At 47.5% G+C, this 18,188-nt stretch overlaps 1 protein-coding gene across 1 annotated transcript in view; it reads right to left on the bottom strand.

Moving 5' to 3' along the window:
* Cfap221 (cilia and flagella associated protein 221) overlaps positions 1-18,188 on the bottom strand; it is a 74,665-nt gene that overhangs the window by 43,387 nt on the left and 13,090 nt on the right. Inside the window, 1 exon segment of the mRNA XM_028893947.2 lies at positions 17,347-17,447. Within this exon segment, the coding sequence (XP_028749780.1) occupies positions 17,347-17,447 (101 nt within the window).

Below are 18,188 nucleotides of genomic sequence, written 5' to 3'. Positions count from 1 at the left end.
CCAGGTTCTTCTCAATCTTCCTGTGTGGCCGAGGATGACTTTGAACTATTGTTCTTGTCTCCACCTCCCAAATGCCGGGATGACAGGTGTGTGCTACCAAAGTTGGTTTATGTGGTGCTGGGGATGGAACCCAGGGATTCCTGCGTAGTAGACAGGTACTCTACCCACTGAGCCACACCCCCAGGCCTCCCCTGGTTTTTCTTGTTTAAATGTTGTTCCTTAGCTGTGATGTTATGGGATACTAGGGTAGGTTTCCCCCACAGGAGACAAGGCTGCCACGGGCTTCCAACAATGATACTTTCTGCATAATTCCTGGGTAATGGTCACATGGGCTCCTTTCTTCAGCCCAATTTACAGGATTTGCTACCAAACCTATACATTCTGTTCCACCTCAGGTGTGGTGGTATTGTGTTCCCTGAAATATTGTGCACCCTAATGAACTTATCTGGAGTCAGAGAACAGAACAGCCACAATGTTAAACATAGAGGATAGGCAGTGGTAGCACACGCCTTTAATTCCAGCACTTGGGAGGCAGAGCTAGGCAGAAATCCATGTATTCAAGGATACAGCCAAGCATGGTGACTCACGCCTTTAATCCCAGAAAGGAGTCTTTAATCCCAGGGAGTGATGGTAGAAGGCAGAAAGGTATATAAGGCATGAAGACCAGGAACTAGAAGCATTTGGCTGGTTAAGCAGTCAGGCTTCTAGCAGCAATTCAGCTGAGACCCATTCTGGATGAGGACTCAGAGGCCTCCAGTCTGAGGAAACAAGACCAGCTGAGGATCCGGCGAGGTGAGGTAGCTGTGGCTTGTTCTGTCTCTCTGAGCTTCCAGTTCACCCCAATACCTGGCTCAGGTTTGATTTTATTAATAAGAACTTTTAAGATTCCTGCTACACCTCAGGTTCTGCTGGAGGAGTACAGGCAACCAGAACTCCCTGAGAAGTGTTCTGATTCTGAACACCAGTGTGTAACGGTGGCTGCATTTCAAGCTGTGATAGTCCATCTTAACTGTCTACTGGATGGGCTTTAGAGTTGCCATGAACGGAGGCTTCTGGGCATGTCTGTGAGGAATTTTCTAGTTTGGATTAACTGGGGTGAGAAGAACGACCTAAGTGTGGGCAGCAGCAGCCCATGGGCTGGGACCCGAGACTGAATAAAAGAAAGGGAGCTGAGCAACAGTATTCTCCTTTCTGTGCTTCCTGAGTGCAGATGCCAAGTGGCCAGCGGCCTCGTGGTCACATGACCTGCCGCCATGCCTTCCCACTGTGATAGACTGTACCCTAGAACTTCAAGCCAAAACAAACCATTTGTTTAGTTGCTTTTTATCACTTTTGTTGTGGTTATTGCTGTTGTCACAGCATCCAGAAAAGTCTGAAAACTCATGGCTGTGGGAGGTCATACCACGCTGGAGGCTCCCAATCTTGTCTGCTACACAAGACGAGCCTGGCAGACACTGAGACACTCTTGGTGTCAGCCGCTCCACCGAACTGCTGAGACTGAACTGACACCCTTCCTTACAGCAACAGGGGGCGGAATCCACCCTGAAGATGGAAGCAGGTTGGGGCAATGGCTTCCCGCTGTCCACACGCATCTCTGGGGATAAGGCAGGGAACTCTACGGCTCCTCTGAACACCTGCAGGTGTCAGCTCAGAGCTCTCCCAGTGAGGCCCTCCCTGTCTGATGTTCAAGGCTCTTCTGATAAATGCTACACGGCTGGATGTTTTCGAACTGAAACAGTTTCCCCCAAAACTCCTTTGGGGGTTCTTCCCGTTGGTGATAAACGAACTCCTAAGCTCTGACAGTTCTCAGGAAAGGTGTTGAGGTGTTTGTTTAGTGATGATTACCAGGAGCCAAGTTCCCGATGCACTTGCCAGCCTGGAAAAAGAAACAGTTCCTCAAGGAACAGAATTCCAAGCACAGGTTCAGAAGGCAGCAGACCCCTGCCAGCCACCCAGGTCGCAACGAGTCTGCACTGCGCTCCGGTTACTGCTGTTCCTTTATCAGTGTCAAGGCAGTCGGTATGGTGGGGCTGGACTGCGGCTCAGGAGCCCAGCGCTCAACTCCCACAGTGACTGGCTGTTTGTATTTTTTATTATTTGCGTATGTGTTAAATCCTTGCGTGTATTCATGTGCACCCTGTGGACGCTGGGAACTGAACCCTGCTCTTCTGTAAGAGCAGCAAAGGCTTTTAACCTCTGAGCTATCTCTCCAGCCTTGTGTGCGTGCGTGTGCATGTGTGTGTGTGCACGTGCGTGCGTGCGTGTGTGCGTGTGTGTGTTGATGATCACATGAGTGCTGGTCTCTGTGAGAGCCTGTGGAGCTAGAGTTACAGGTGGCTGTAAACCGCCAGATGATGGCGCAGGAAAATGAACTCAGGTCCTCTGCTGTTTGTACTCTTAACCAATGAGCCATCTCTCCACTCTCTATGTGACAGCTAATTTTAATTTGCCAAAGTGACAGAATCTAGAATCACCTGAGAGACAAGCCTTGAACTCACAGATCCACCTGCCTTTGCCTCCAGAGTGCAGAGATTAAGGGCGTGCACCACAATGCCTCCAGCTGTGTGGAATTATCTTACATTAGCTAAGGGAGGAAGACCTCAGAAGGCGCCCTGGGTAGAGGGTGGGGGTGGGTGAGTGGGATTCTGAGCCATAAAAGAGCAGAAAACAAGCAAACAAACATGGAGGAAGCGAGCCGAGCACTTGGAACTGTGAGCCAACTGAGCCCTTTCTGCCTTGTGTTGCTTAGTTAGAGGCTTTCGTAACAGCAGCGGGAAAGGAGACTGAGCAGACGTGAGGTCCTGGGTTCAAGCCCGGTACCAGAAAAAAGAAGACTGACATTGTAATCCCAGGGGCAGGAGGATCGGAAGTTCAAAGCCAGCCTGCCAACTATCTTGAGACAGCATCTCAAATAAATCAACGTCCTCGGCACTGGAGACGCGGTTCAGCCAGCTAAGGGTGTTTTCTGTGCAAGTCCGAGGGCCTGAGTTCAAACACCTAGAGCGTTGGGTGAGACTTCAGCGCACCTACAACTCTAGTACCTCGAGAGCGGAGAGTGGCCCGAGGATGCTGAGGCTTGCCGGCCGCCAGCCTAGCTCCAGGACCAGGGAGAGACTCCGACTCAAGGGGATGGGGCAGAAAATGGTAGAGCTAGAAACTTGATATTCTCCTTTGGCCTCTCTCTCTCTCTGTTTCTCTCTGTCTCTGTCTCTGTCTCTCTCTCTCTCTCTCTCTCTCACACACACACACACACAACTCGAAGCTAAATCCCTATTGATAAATACATTAAAATGATCTACAGTAAAGAAAAACACCTCATTCTTGTTCCTCAGAAGCAAACAGGGCCTTAAGTCAGAGTTCTTCAACTGACAAGAATCAGGTAATTAAAACAGAAAAGCAGGTGGAAGTTAGTGCTCTGGGGGGGGGGACCTTAACTTTTACCCCCCTTACTTTATTATTTAATCATTTCATCAATCTTGTTAGGACTGTATATAAAAGTACATTAATACTTTACAAGAATCACTTCCTGCCTTTAAATAAATTACAGCATAAAGCTTTTAAATTTCATCATCATCAGAAGAGATCACAAATTTACCTTATAGAAAGTAAGTATGAGAGGGGAGGGCTGGGGGTGTGGCTCAGTTGGTAGAGCGCCTGCCTAGCATGCGTGAAGCCCTGGGTTCCAGCCCCAGCACTGTGTAAACCCAGCACGGTGGTACACGCCTGCAATCCGAGCAGTCAGGAGGACCAAGGTCATCCTCAGCTACATAGTGAGCTTGAGGTCAGCCTGGGCTACATGAGACCCTGTCGTAAGGAAGGAAGGAGAGAGAGGGAGGAAGGGAAAGGAGAGGATGGAAAGAAAGGAGAGGGAGAGAGGAAAAGAGAGGCAGAGACAGAGAGAGAATAAATTCAAGTTTCTCTCTGATTTTTTTTTTAGAGTGAATTTATTGGAGATGACTTAAAATCAAATAAATTGTTTAAAACCCTGAGTGTCTGGAGAGAGTCCTGAACACTTTACCATAATAGGATTTGGCTCCTTCGCCAGAGAATGAAGGGCAAGGGACAATAAGCATGACAGATGTGGGCTATTCCATGATGGCTGGACTGAGCAGCCACGGCAATTTAATTGTTAGTTATTGTGTTTCATAAAACATTAGGGAAAGGCCTGTGGAAACGGAGCTGGCGAAGTACTTGCCTTGCAAGTGTGAGAACCTGAGTTAGATCCTCATAACCCACATAAAAAATGGGCAGGATGAAAATGCACACACACACACACACACACACACACACACACACACAAAAGCAGAGTAGACATCTACGACTTAACAATTACACACTATTCACATTATACATTAGGAATGTCAAGTAAACAAAATAACTACTAGAACCGTCACATCGAACAACGCCCAATGTAAGCCCAAAACACAACTAAATTTTAATAAAAAATTAAAACATAATCTAAATAATAGAAAGCTGGTTTCTAGAATTAAATATTTTTTTTTAATTATAAACTTATTGCAGAAAAACTTGTAAATAAAGTCAACCCAATAAGAACCCAAGTTACACACTCATGAATATACGTAGATAACCAACCGAATCCACGACAGTCACTAAAAAACAATCGGCTTCATATTCTCTTTATAATGTGTCTGTAGCTGCATCAGTCCTCCTCTTTCTGTTGTCCTTTTTCATGCTACATGCATTTTCTTTCTCTAGCCACATGCACAGTTGTTCACATATGAACATGTATTATTGACTAGATTCCGCATATGAAGGAGAACATGTAGATGTTTTTAATTCTGAGATTATGAGACCTTGCTTAATATTGTAAATTCTCAATCTATCCATTTTCCTGCAAAATTTTAAATTCATCTTAGAGAGAATAGTATATGTGTGTGTATATGTATGTATATGTGAGTGTATGTATATATGTATACATATATAACAAATTTTCACTATCCATTCATCTGTTGATGGACAACTAGGTGACTAGGACTTTGCTGTAGTGAATAAAGCAGCAATGAACACAGGACACAGTTCCTCTACGGTAGGGTCTAATGTTTCTATTAGAGAAAAAACCTGGTGTGTGCCGTTCATAGAATGCAACAGTCTCCTGTCCGAGCAGGGTTGTGCTGTGGGACAGCATGCAAAACGCACATGCCCTGTGTTCAGAGGCTTCAGTGAGCACACATGGTATCTGCATGCAACACAGGCAATGCAAAACGCGCATGCCCTGTGTTCAGAGGCTTCAGTGAGCACACATGGTATCTGCATGCAACACAGGCAAGCGCAGCGCGAAACACCTGAGATTCATGACACGTTGGATTTTGAATTAATTTTTGGTGGACATACATTTGGAAGACTTTTTCTGTTGCCAAAGTTGTTACAACTCACATCTGCAATTATGACCAGCAGTTTGACACTAGGGAACAGCCTTGATTCAGTGAACTCGCCGCTCCAGACCTGATAGAAGATGCTCTTTTTCTGGGCGTTGGAACAAAATTGAAATTAGAAAAAGAAGGGGCTGGGGGTGGGGGGGAGATGGCCCAGTATGTGAAGTCCTGATGTGCAAACACGAGGACCTGAGTTCTGATCCCCAGGATCAGCAGAAGCCAGGTGTGGCCCGGTGTACCTGGAATCCAGCTGGGAGACGAGTATCCAGCTGTCGGATACAGTTAATCAGAAGACCCAAAAAAAAGGGAGATAGAAATGCAACAACTACACACACACACACACACACACACACACACACACACAGAAGGCGGAGGTGACATGGTAGCCGTCATCTGTACAGGTAATATACAGCTTATTCACATTTCATAAACACCTTCAGGTATGGGGGTGCAGCTCAATGGCAGAGCACCTGCTTAGCATGTGTGAGGTTCTAGGTTCAAATCTCAGCACCAAAACCCAAACCCACTCTTTAAAAAAATTGTGATAACATATACCACATAAACATTTTAGGCATGCCGTTCTGCGGCATTAAATACACCACATGCCACGCCACCTTCAGCCACCCACAGGACCCTTTCTCTTCATTTAAACCCTGTCCCCATTACACCCAAGTTCACATCCCCCCCACCCCCCCACCCCCCCCCACCGGCAGCCACAACCACACCCATCCCCAAGGATGTAATGACTGTAGGTCCTTCCTATGACTAGAATCTTGCAGCATAAAATGTCTTTACAGACTACATGTAAGGGGGCTGGGGGCTAGCTGTCGGTAAAACACTTGCTATGCAAGCGTAGGGACCTGTGTTCAGATCCCCACACCTGTGTAAAAAGCTGGGTGCCGTGGGTTTTGCACTTTTAATCCCGATGCTGAAAAGGCAGAAACAGGCAGACTCCTGCCTGGGGCGTGGGGGCGAACCAGCCTTGTGGAAGCATGGAGCCCCAGGTCCCAGTGACAGAACCTGTCTTAAATAGCTCCAGAGAATGACACCAAGGTTGTCTTCCGGCCTCCACACGCGTGTGTAAATGTATATTGGACCCTGCCCCTGCCCCTGTATATGAACACAACAAACACACTTAAACATACACACACACAAAAAAAAAACCCTAAATGTTAAATTCACTCAACACAAAATTCTTAATAGAAACAATGCGTTTGATAGCAAACAGCGCTTTACGGTTCTGGGTGTAGGGAACGCCGCCGCGCTAGGGGAGATAAAGAGTGAGATTCAGGGATGGCTCCCTGGGAGGAAGCCGGGTCTGTGTCTGGAGCCTAGAGAAGAGGGTGAGCTGGTGGCGGGATCCAGGAAGGGAGGGGGGGGGCGGGGGTGGGGGGTGGAGGGAATGGGGGACGGGAGGGGCTCAGCTGGCTGGAAGGAAGAAGAAGAAAGGCCTCCCGGAGGTACCGGCTTTTCATAGGGAGAAAAATAGAGCATTATGGGGGGAAGATATGAAGACTAAAAACTGTGAACAGCGGCTTCCTTTAGAGTAGGGATGGAAGCGACCGTGTGCTGACTGTATCCAAACCTGTTCCAGAGCCTGTAAGAACATTTGACGGACAGACGGATGCAGCCAGCAGAGCGCCCTGCTGCCAGCCTGCCTGTCCTGGTGGCCCGGTCACCTGCAGCTATCAAAAGAAAAGGCTCCTTCTTTGTTGGCGTAAGAAATGTATTTCTTTCATTTATTTAAAATAGACTTTCTCTTTTGAGATTATAATAGCATGACATCATTTTTCCCCTGTCCTTTCTCCAAACTCTCCAGGTACCTACCCCCAGCTCTCTGTCAAATTCATGGCCTCTTTTCTTTAATTGTTGTTGTTGAATGTATGTGTGTTCCTAAATACATAAACGTAACCTGCTCAGTCTGTGTAATGTTACTTGTGTGTATGCTTACAGGGCTGACCATTTGGTATTGGACAACTGCTGTGCTCTTCCCTTAGGGGACGGAAATTGATTCCCTGTAAAGTAAAACAAGTGAAACTCAAATACTTATGGTTTTGAAGCTGCTGTGTGTAAGAACTGGGACCACGTACAAGAGCAGACAGCTGTGCATGAAGTTACAGCTGTGGCTGGGACTGTAGCTCACTTGACAGGATGCTTGCCCTGCATGCAGGAAGCCCTAGGTTCGATTCCTAGTACCACACAAACCAGGCATGGTGGCACACATCTGTGATCTCTGTGCCATAGAGGGAGTTTGGAGCTAGCCTGGGCTACAGTGTGACAAAGAAGGAAAGAAAGGAATTTTAATCGTAGATCTGGGAGCTGGCAGCAACTCCTTTATCCTCACTATTCGACAGGCACTCAATCTTCATATTGTAAAAAGCACATTTAATACAGACACATGTGTCTTTGTGTGTCTACGTGTGCAATCATGTGGGCCTGTGCACACGTATCACATGTCATGTGTGCAGTACTACAGATCTGGGATGCAGCAGTCATTCTGACCAACTGGCTTCTGGGGTGACGTAAGTGTAGGAGATAGCAGTCATGTGAACCGAATGAGTAAGGGGAGCCCTGTTGCTCAAGCACTGGAGACCATCCAGAGTTCCCTTCGCGCCATGAAGGACTGTGCTTTGGGGAGACACTGCCATTCTTGGTGATATATTCTCAAGTGTTAGGCCTAGCAATTTATCCAGGAATACTTTGTATGTGTCAGTGCCCTCCCCCTGTGTGTGTGTGTGCATGCGTGTGCGTGTACAAGCCCCAGGGATCTCGCTGTCTCCACTTTCCCAGTGCTGGGATCACAAGCATGTACCACACCCAGCTTTCTGACAAGGGTTCTAGGGATCTGAACCCAGGTCCTCATGTTTCCCAGCAAGTACTTCTGGACCAAGCCACCTCTCCAGCCCCCGTGAAGACTTTCTCCAACAATAAAGATCGTCAGGACTTGGTGTGTGACGCTGGCCTGGCTGTTTAAGCATGAATACTGACCACGTGAATTGTAGATTAGATGACCCTAGCTTGAAAAATAGTCTACCTTTAACTACTCCCCATGCACACACTCATTTGCTCTTGGGGTCTATCATACATTTAGGCCACTTTACCCACCATGCAAGCCACCTGAATGGCTCGCACTCAGTCAGCGGGAGAAGAGCCTGTTAGAGTTTTAAAGCTAGGCTTTCCTTTGTTTTCTCCAGGATCCTTATGTCCGGGATTTTAGAGTAAGACAAAAAAATTAGTTAACTCAGGTCTTCCGGTGAAAGTTCCCTCTGTTCAGAGAGATCCTTCGAGTTTAGAGTGGAAATGGTTTTCTTTCCTGCTAAGATTCAGAAAAGGAGATTGGTTCAAGAACAACTAGATAGATGTGTGTACAGTGAAAGCACTTTAAATCAAAGATATTCTAATCACAAAAGAGAGAATTGTCTAGATAACAAAAACGCAGGTGCCTGTTGACCAACAGGGAGAATGCACACGTGTGTGTGTGTGTGTGTGTGTGTGTGTGTGTGTGTGTGTGCATGTTCACACGTGTGTAGCAGCTAGAGGTCAACCTTGGATATTGCTCCTCACTCTCCCTGTTTTTTGAGACAGGGTCTCTCCTTGGCCTGGAGCTCACCAGGAGGGTAGGCTGGTTGTCCAGGGAGCCCCGGAGATCTTCCCATCTCTGCCTGCCCAGTACTGAGAATACAAGAACACACTACTGTATTTGTTTCTTTTCGGTTTCTGTGATAAAACACTATGATCAAATCGACTTATAAAAGCAAGCATTTAATTGGGTATGTGGTTTCAGAGGCCTAGAGTTCATGGTGGTGGAACAAAGGTCTGGTGGCACAAACAAGTGAGAACTCACATCTTGATGTACAAGCAGGAGGCAGAGGGGCATATTGGGGATGGTTAACAGTCTTTTGAAACCTCAAAGCTCACCCTCAGTGACACACCTCCTCCAACAAGGCCACACCTCCTAATCCTTCCTGAACAGTTCCACCATCTGGGACCAGGTATTCAAACATGAGCCTATCGGAGGCATTCTCATTCAGACCCCCACAGCCCAAGCCCAACTTTTTTATGGGCTTCTAGGGATTGACCTCAGGTCCTCATACTTGTGTGGCAAGCAGTCTACAAGCAGAGCAAGCCATCTCTTCAGCCCATGGCCATTTCTTTCTTCCAAAGACTGACTCTGAGATGTAAACTAACCACTGTCCCAGAGACCCAGGTAGAAGCTGACATAAAGACACACTTCTCCAAGGTCAAGTCATCCTTATTGGTGTAAGAAGCTGTTATTGTCCATTTCTGTATGAGAAAACCACACAACTCAGCGTGCTAGTCATTTTTGCCTTCTCTCTATGCTGGCATCTCTTCCTGCAGAACTGTGTATTAAAAACTGCTTTGTTTTCTTCAGTCTCTTAAATGTGCTGTTATCTTTGCCAACATGGGGACACGTTAGTAGAATACTGCTACGTCTTTAACTCTACCTTGAGTCTGTGACACATAACAGACTCCTTGTTATGAGGAAGGGTAATTTTTCTCTTCTTGGAAGCTCTTCATGAAGACAGAATGTCACAGTCTGACTTTGGCCATCTCCACCTATAAGTGAGCCACGAGGCCCCACACCTGCACTAGTCACTTTTCTCACTGGTGTTGGTCACTTTGGCTCATGCTTTGAGGATGCAGACCGTAATGGTGGCGAGGGCATGATGGCAGAAGCTGGAGGCGGCTGCTCACATGGCATCCACAGTCAGGAAGCAGGGACAGATGGATGCTGGGGCTCAGCTCACTTTCTCCTTTATGCTCAGCCCAGGACCCCAGCCCATGGGATGGTGCTGCCCATGTTGGGGGTGTGGCTTCCTACCTCAATGGTCCAAATCTAGAAATTCCCTCACAGACACCCCCAGAGTTGTTTCTACGGTGATTCTAAGTCTTATTGGGTTGACCATCAAGATGAACCATCCCAAGTTATTTACAACTCACTAGCTGCTTGGTCATCAGTGGTTGCATGGTGCAAGGCAGATGGAATGATGGGAGAACATGGCTCTGGGATTCAGCTGGCTGTGTGGTACCAGAAAGACTCTTGTTTTATTTTTGAGACAGTCTTATGTAGCCCAGGCTGGCCTTCAGTTTACTATATAGCTGAGGATGACCCTAAACTTACATCTTCCTGCCTCTGTGCACTGGGTGCTGGGATCCCAGGGGTATTGTCATCATACCCAGCCAGAGAGACAGTGTGCAAAAACTACAGCAGAAGATGAGTTAATACAGATCCAAGAGAAGGAACGGTACAAAATCTCTGTATCTAATACAAGCACGCTATTTATTTTGGTATATAGGAAGACTAAGACTCCATTGTAACTACAATACTCTCAGAGATATCAAGTGATTATCAAATTGTGTGTATGGGCATTGTATGTATGTGTTCGTGTGTGTGTGTGTGTGTGTGTGTGTGTGTGTGTGTGTGTGTGTGTGTGTACATACATGTGGAAGGAGCCCCGAGGTCTACATTGAGTGTCCTCGTCTATTGCTCTCCACCGACTTTGCTGAGAGTCTCTTCCTGAACCTGGAGCTCACTGGTTTGGCTAACTGGCTGGCCAATATGCTCCAGGGACCTTCCCATCTTCACTGGCCTAGTGCCAGGGCCACAGGTGCACATCTGGGTTTTATGTGGGTGCTGGGATCCGAACTCGGGTCCTCAAGCTTGTGCAGCAAGCACCTGCTCTCTGAGCCACTCCCCAGCCCCATGGTTACCACACTCAACAAGCCAGCACAGATGAATTTATCTAGCTGCAAATTACAAAGTGACCCTACGGAGGGACAGAGAACTGCGGGTCCTTTGCACCCAGTGACACTGTTTGATTTAGAGATGTTGGATGGACACTGGAATGCAACTTTCTTATTTACAGGGACTGTCAGGGTGCATTTTAGCAGATCTTCAGCCACCAGAGTTGTTTATGGCTAGCTGGCAAGTGTCCTCATGGCATTTTATCTCAGTTAAGGAAAACTTAACAACGGTCAGATCAGCCACCAAAAAATGCAGATGATGAATGTGAACAAGTCCACCCTGGGACCTAGAGGAAGATGGATGGAGATACGGTCCAGATTTCATAGAAGCTTTGGTCAGATCACAGTTGTTCCTCCCCAGAAGTACCCCACAGTATATAAGTAACCCACAGTGAGAAGGCACCCCACAGTTAGAAAGTACCCCACAGTATATAAGTACCCCACAGTAAGAAAGCACCCCATAGTACGAAAGTACCCTACAGTAATAAGTACCCCACAGTGAGAAAGCCACATGAGTGACTTCAGCACAAGACCTCAAATTCTGACAATTTTGTCCAAATTCTATTATGTGAAAAGGGAAAAAGGCTCCTTTGAGTCCACGTGCCCTGGTTGGCGCTGGCTGTCATCTTGACCCAGCCTAGAGCCATCAGAGAGAATCCTCGCTGCAGTAACTGGTGGATCAGGTTAGCCTGCCGGCATATCTGTGTGGGGGTTGGGGTGGTGAAGGGCTGGGGTGTTTTGATTGCTAATAGATACAGGAGGCCCAGCCCACTGTAGGTGGCACCATCCCTAGGAAGGTGGTCCTGAATCATATAAGCCAGCCTCCAGGCCATCCCAGTACCCAGCATCCTCCAGGGTTCCTGCTGTACTTGTCTGTGAGGTGAGCTCCTTATTTGGAGGTAACGCTGCATGGAAGAGCAAACAGCCCTGCCTTCAAGTTCATGACTCCCTGGACTCCCAAGCCAATGGAATTCTTTCCCCCTCTAAGGTGCTTCTGGCCAGAGTATCTGTCACAGAAAGGATGAAACCAGAACCCTGTCCTTTGGTGGGTTTCCGTCTTTCCATCGCGTTTCCATTTCATATCGGCCAGCGGTCCTTCTTTGGAAGAAGAAATGCTGTCTTACTGGGCCATTTTAAGAGAGCACACACAGCGCTGGGGAGGTGGCCCAGTCGGTAAAGTGCTTGCCCGCCAAGCACGAGGACCTGGCTTTGAGCCCCATAATCCACATCAAAAAGAGAAGGACGCTGGTTCTGTGAGAGCCTAGCTTGGGACGCCTCACACTTGCCCTTCCTCTTCAGTCTCTGTGCATGATGCCCGGGGGTTTGCAGGGGAGCAGGGCGCACAGATGTATAAGGGACACAGTGACGGTCAATGCTGATGGCCATTGTGGCAGGATCTAGAATCCTAAGTAGAAGTCAAGCCTTTGGGTGTGTCTGTGAGTTTCTAGACCGGGTTAACTGGGAGGGAAGACCTGAATGTGGAGGGCACTGTCCCATGGGCTGCGGGTCCGGGACTCAATAAAAAGGAGAGGAAGCTGAGACCAGTGTGCGTCCATCTCCTTCTGTTTCCTGACTGTGGTCACATGACACCAGCTGCCTCACTCTCCTGCCTAGGTGCCTTCCCGCTGTGATGGACTGTGCCCTCCAACTGTGGTCCCTTACTACCACAGCAGTGATGTCACTGATAAGCCCCACCCCCCAGTCTTGTCTCTTTTACCTCCTTTAGGTTCTGCCTGGAAGCTGAGGCGGTGCTGGCACCATGCTCTTCCCAGCCTCCAGAACGAATAGCTGAAGTACACTCTTCTTCATAACTCACCCAGTCTCAGGTATTTTATTATAGCAACGAAACAACTGACCAAGACAGTACCTAACACATCAGGCATTCAGGAGATGAATGAATGAATGAATGAATGAATGAATGAATGAATGAATGAAATGGAGGCTGGATAAAGAACCCATCCAAATGATACACTGGACCACTAAGGTGGTCTGGGATTCATACGGAACACTTTCGGGAAATGCCTATTCAAACAGATCATTCTCGCAGCACACGGCTTGGGTCAAACGAAGCGAAGAAGGGTCTGAATGGTTAAATGTTGCTAAGGAGACTGTAAAAGGCACAAAGTCTTGGGAAGGTACCGCCTGCTGCCAGGATGTCTGGAGGAGAAAAATAGCGTGTTTATCTTTTAAGAGATTTTAAAAAAATATATTATACCATTATAAACAGTAACTCAATTAAGTAAATTGTTTAGCTGAATTTTTCATTCTGAATACAAATGAGAGGCATTATGTGGAAAATGGCTTGGGGGAGGCCCCGGGGAGGGTGGACGTTTGTTTCGAGGGCCAGTGACTGATGACCACAGCAGAAGGCATGCTGTTCGCACCACTTAGACCATTTTTTCTCCTCAACCCACAAGCCTTGCTTGTGACCCACATGAGAGGTGCTTTACAGACAGAAAGAGGAACACTCTCGAATCAGGGAGTTCTTGTTCCCTGGCATGCTGATTTTGATAAAATGCCTGGCATTGCCCACCTACAGGAAGTAGCTATTTATTTTGCAAGGGCAGCAAGTTCACATTTTAGATGCTTGGGGTCTTTACAGGGACCCCTTGGTCTGAGAAGGAGATGGCGAGGACAGGAAGGGTTGAGAGGGCGAAGGAGGAAGTGCCGGCATGGAGTTCTGTCACAATGGTTTTGGGGAAATGGGAACGAGGAAGGCATGGGGCCGAGAATGTACAACCGTGTGCCGGGAGATGGCTCAGTGGGCTGTGGTTTGGGTGTGAAGCATCCCCTCAGGGTGCGGGTGTTGGAACATTGGCTGATGGTGGGCTCTGGGAAGGCTGCAGAGCCTTTAGGAGGTCGGACCTTGCTGGAGGCCGTAAGTCACAGGGATGGGGTATGCTTCAGGTGTTTAGGCCTCCTCCTACTTCAGTTCTCTCTCCTCTGTACGGACGGATGACAATGTGATCGGCCAGCTTCCTGCTCCTACAGCCAACCCTTCCCTGCCTGACGTTATGTCTTCCCCACTAAGATGGACTCTATCCCTCTCAACGGTAATTCAGAATAACACTTTTCACCTTTAAGTCATTTTTAACAGGGGTATTTACAATGAAAGAGAGCCAGGTGGAGAGATGGAGTTCTCAGGACAGTAGGTATTTCCCAAAAGAATAGAAAGATTTATTTAAATAAAAGTTAAACTTTTATTTTATGGTGGGTGGTGGTGGTGCATGCCTTTAATCCCAGCATTTGAGAGGCAGAGGCAGGCGGATGCCTGAATTTGAGGTCAGCCTGGTCTACAGAGTGAGTTCTAGGACAGCCAGCGCTACACAGAGAAAACCTGTCTTGAAAAAAACCAAACCAATGTTTTTAAATTTTATTATTCGTTGGGAGTGTCACACATGTGTGCTGATAAGATAACTCATAGGAGTGGTTCTCTTCTCTTGACCATATGGGTTCCCGGAATTGAACTCGGGTTGTCTGGCTTGGAAGTAAGTACATCTCCCCACTGAGTCACCTCTCTGGCTGAAAAAAGATCTCAATACTTTTCTTTTAGAGACCAGCTCTCTATGTAACCTGAGCTGAGTGTTTTAAGCTTTGAACAACCAACATGGCCCCACTCTAGTGTATAGCGAGCAGCCGAATGCCATCTCCTTGACATCTCTAGGGCACATGGCACTATGCCAGCCCGTAAGCACTTAGTATTTGCTGAAAGAACGAGATACATGGGGCTGGGGAGACAGGTCGCTTGGTAAAGTGCTTGCCTTGCAAGTCTGAGGACCTGAGTTTGACCCCCAGAACCCACATAAGAGAAAGCCAGGCATGGCGGTGTGTGCACTTGTAATCCCAGTGCTGTGGAGGTGCGGACAGGAAGATCCTTGGGGCTCGCGGGCCAGGCAGTCTAGACTACTTGGCAAATTCCAGGCCAATGAAAGGCCCCGTCTCAAAAGAATAAATAGACATAAACAAAAAGTGAGTGGCACCTGAGGAACATCTGAGATGATCTTCTGGTACTTGCCATAGACACACACAGACACAACACACAGACACAGACACACACACACACAGACACAGCACACAGACACACAGACACACACAGACACACACATACACACACAAACACAGACACATACACAGACACACACATACACACAGAGACACAGACATACACAGACACACACAGACACAGACACATACATACACACACAAACACATACACACACACACACACACACACACACACAAATGAGATACAAACTGAACCACAACTGGAATAATTAGCCATTTCCTCAGCAGGAAGAACAGACTCTGAGATCTGGTCTCGCTTGCTTTCCCTTCTTCTAAAGGAAGACTGGGTGATGGAAAGTCATGTGACCCAAGCTGGTCCAATAGAGTCATGAGTTTTGACCTAATTCTTCAGGTCCCCCCTGCCCCGTCACCTCTATTCCAAGCTAGCATGGGCCACCAGCATGGGCCTGCTGTGAGAGGGTCCTATGAGAAGGACAGCTCAGGTAGCAGAAACGGCATGGCGAGAGCCGGGGTGTTCCAGCTGATTCTGGATCCAGCCATATATGGGGACTTCAAACGACCCAGTCCGTCCCCTTTCTTCTTTACTAGTGTTTTGAACGAGTTTGTTTGAACTGTTTGAACTGTGTTGTTTTGTCTTTTGTTGCTGTAAATGCTGTCTAACTGAGGTGCAAGGATTAACTTCCATCAGAAAAACCACAAGCCTACAATTTCTCATGTGAAGGTGTGTGTGTGTGTGTGTGTGTGTGTGTGTGTGTGTGTGTGTGTGTGTGTGTATGTGTGTGTACAGGTGTGCACCCCACGTGCTTCTGTGTGGAAGCCAGAGAAGCATGCCAGGTGTCTTCTTCTATCACTTGCCACCTTATTCCCTCAGATGGGATCTCTCACTGAGCCTTGAATGTCCTGGTTTGCTTTCTGACTGCTGGGATAAACACCATGACCAAAAGCAGCTTGAGGAGGAAAGGACTGGTTTCATCTAACATCTTACAGTATATTACAAAGGGAAGCCAAGGAAGGAACTTGGAGGTAGGAACTGATGCAGAGGCCGCAGAAGAATGCTGCTTCCTGGCTTGCTCTCCATGGCTTCCTCAGCCTGCTTTCTTAGAGAATCTAGGACCATCTGTCTAGGGTGACACCGCCCACAGTAGACTGGGCCCTCCCACATCAACCATTAACCCAGAAAATGTCCCACAGGATTGCATACAAGCCAATCTGATGGAGGCATTTCCTCAACTGCTGGTCCCACTTCCCAGATGGCTCTAACTTGTATGTATCAAGCTGACAAACAAACAAAACAACAACAACAACAACAAAAAACTCATCAGCACACATTCAAGCTCGTCATTTTTCTGCTAGTCTGGCTAGCCATGAAGACCCTGGGATTCTCCTTGTCTCCACTAACTCTAGTACGTGGGTTACAGGTGCATGCGATCACAGGTATTGGTTAGGGTTTCTATTGCTGTGAAGAGACACCATGACCACAATAACTCTTACAAGAAAGACATTCAGTTGGGGTGGCTGGCTTACAGTTCAGAGCTTCAGTCCATTATCATCATGGTGGGGAACATGGCTGTGTGCAGGCAGACGTGGTGCTGGAGCTGAGAGTCCTACATCTTGTGGGCAACAGGAAGTTGGCTCAGTGGGCCATATCCTGAGCATAGGAAACCTCAAAGCCCACCCCCACAGTGACACACTTCCTCCAAAAAGGCCACACCCACTTCAAGAAAGCCACACCTCCTAATGGTGCCATTCCCTATGAGATTATGGAGGCCAATTACATTCAAACTACCACACCACACCCAGCTTTTTTTTTTATATATATATATACACGTGGGATTTGAACTCAGGACCTCATAACTGTGTGGCAATCACTCTTACTCACTGAACCACCTCCCCAGCCCCACACATGTTTCTTAATTTAAAAAAAATTACATATATGTATGTGTGCATGTCTGTGTGTGCTTGTGCATGGGTGCCTGCGGAGGTGAAGAGAGGGTGTCAGACTCCTGGAGCGGGAATTAAGGTGGTTGTGAGCCACTGGGCATGGGTGCTGGGAACTGAACTCTGATCCTCTGCAGGAGCAGCAAGTGTTCCCAACTCCAGCACTCAGTTTCTTAACCTCCCACCTCCCGTGATGTCTTACTGGTTCACTTCAGGAACTTACCTCTCTCCGAGGAGGACATCCGGTAGATTTATAAATGTGGGGAAGTCCAGGTTATTCAAGACAGGGTAGGCGTGAATGGGAACAAGTAAGGTGTCATCTCCCTGAAATTGGGGAAAGGAGGTTAAATTTAGCATTTAGAAAACTATCATTTTGAAAGATAAACTTTTTTTAACCATTAAAGAATTTCCTTAGGAAACCTCAGTGCTTTAAGTAAAACATTAGAAATACTGGGTTTCTTTTGTGAGTGTCCGTGTGTGGACGTGTGTGTGTGTGTGTGTGTGTGTGTGTGTGTGTGTGTGACGTGTGTGTGTAGGTGCATTTGCACGGGTATGTGCCTGTGTGTGGAAGCCAGAACTTTGGCTATCACTGTGTAGGTGACCTCCACCTTCTGTTATGTAGACAGGTCTCTCACTGGCCGGGAACTTAACCAAACAGTGAGTCCAAGGGTCCTCTCGTCTCTACCCCACCCCAGCAATGAGATGCCAAGTCCACATCGCCATAGCAGCATTTCTAAAAGTGTGTTCCGGGGGTCAAACTCAGGTCCCCATGCTTGCATGGCAAGTACTTTACTGACTGAGCATCTCTCAACCCCTAAAATCTGCATTCGTAAACCACAGACAAAGCACAAAAGATGTTTAAGGCTATCTTACGGGACCAATGCTCGCTATTACCCATGGAAGCTAAGGGTGCAATCCCCCCGGGTAAATACAAAGATGCTGCCCTATCTGCTTCCACTGGGAGAAGTCATAAGGGAAGACATTATTTAGGGGACCAAGAGAAGCTCAAGGCAGAGTGGAAAGCCATCAGCAGGAAGAGAGCACAAAGACCAGTTCTAGTTCATT

The sequence above is a fragment of the Peromyscus leucopus genome, chromosome 15, assembly GCF_004664715.2.
Source record: "Peromyscus leucopus breed LL Stock chromosome 15, UCI_PerLeu_2.1, whole genome shotgun sequence".
Lineage (NCBI taxonomy): Eukaryota > Metazoa > Chordata > Mammalia > Rodentia > Cricetidae > Peromyscus > Peromyscus leucopus.
Note: the sequence above shows the minus strand (reverse complement) of the source record. Positions and strands in the feature narration are given on the sequence as shown.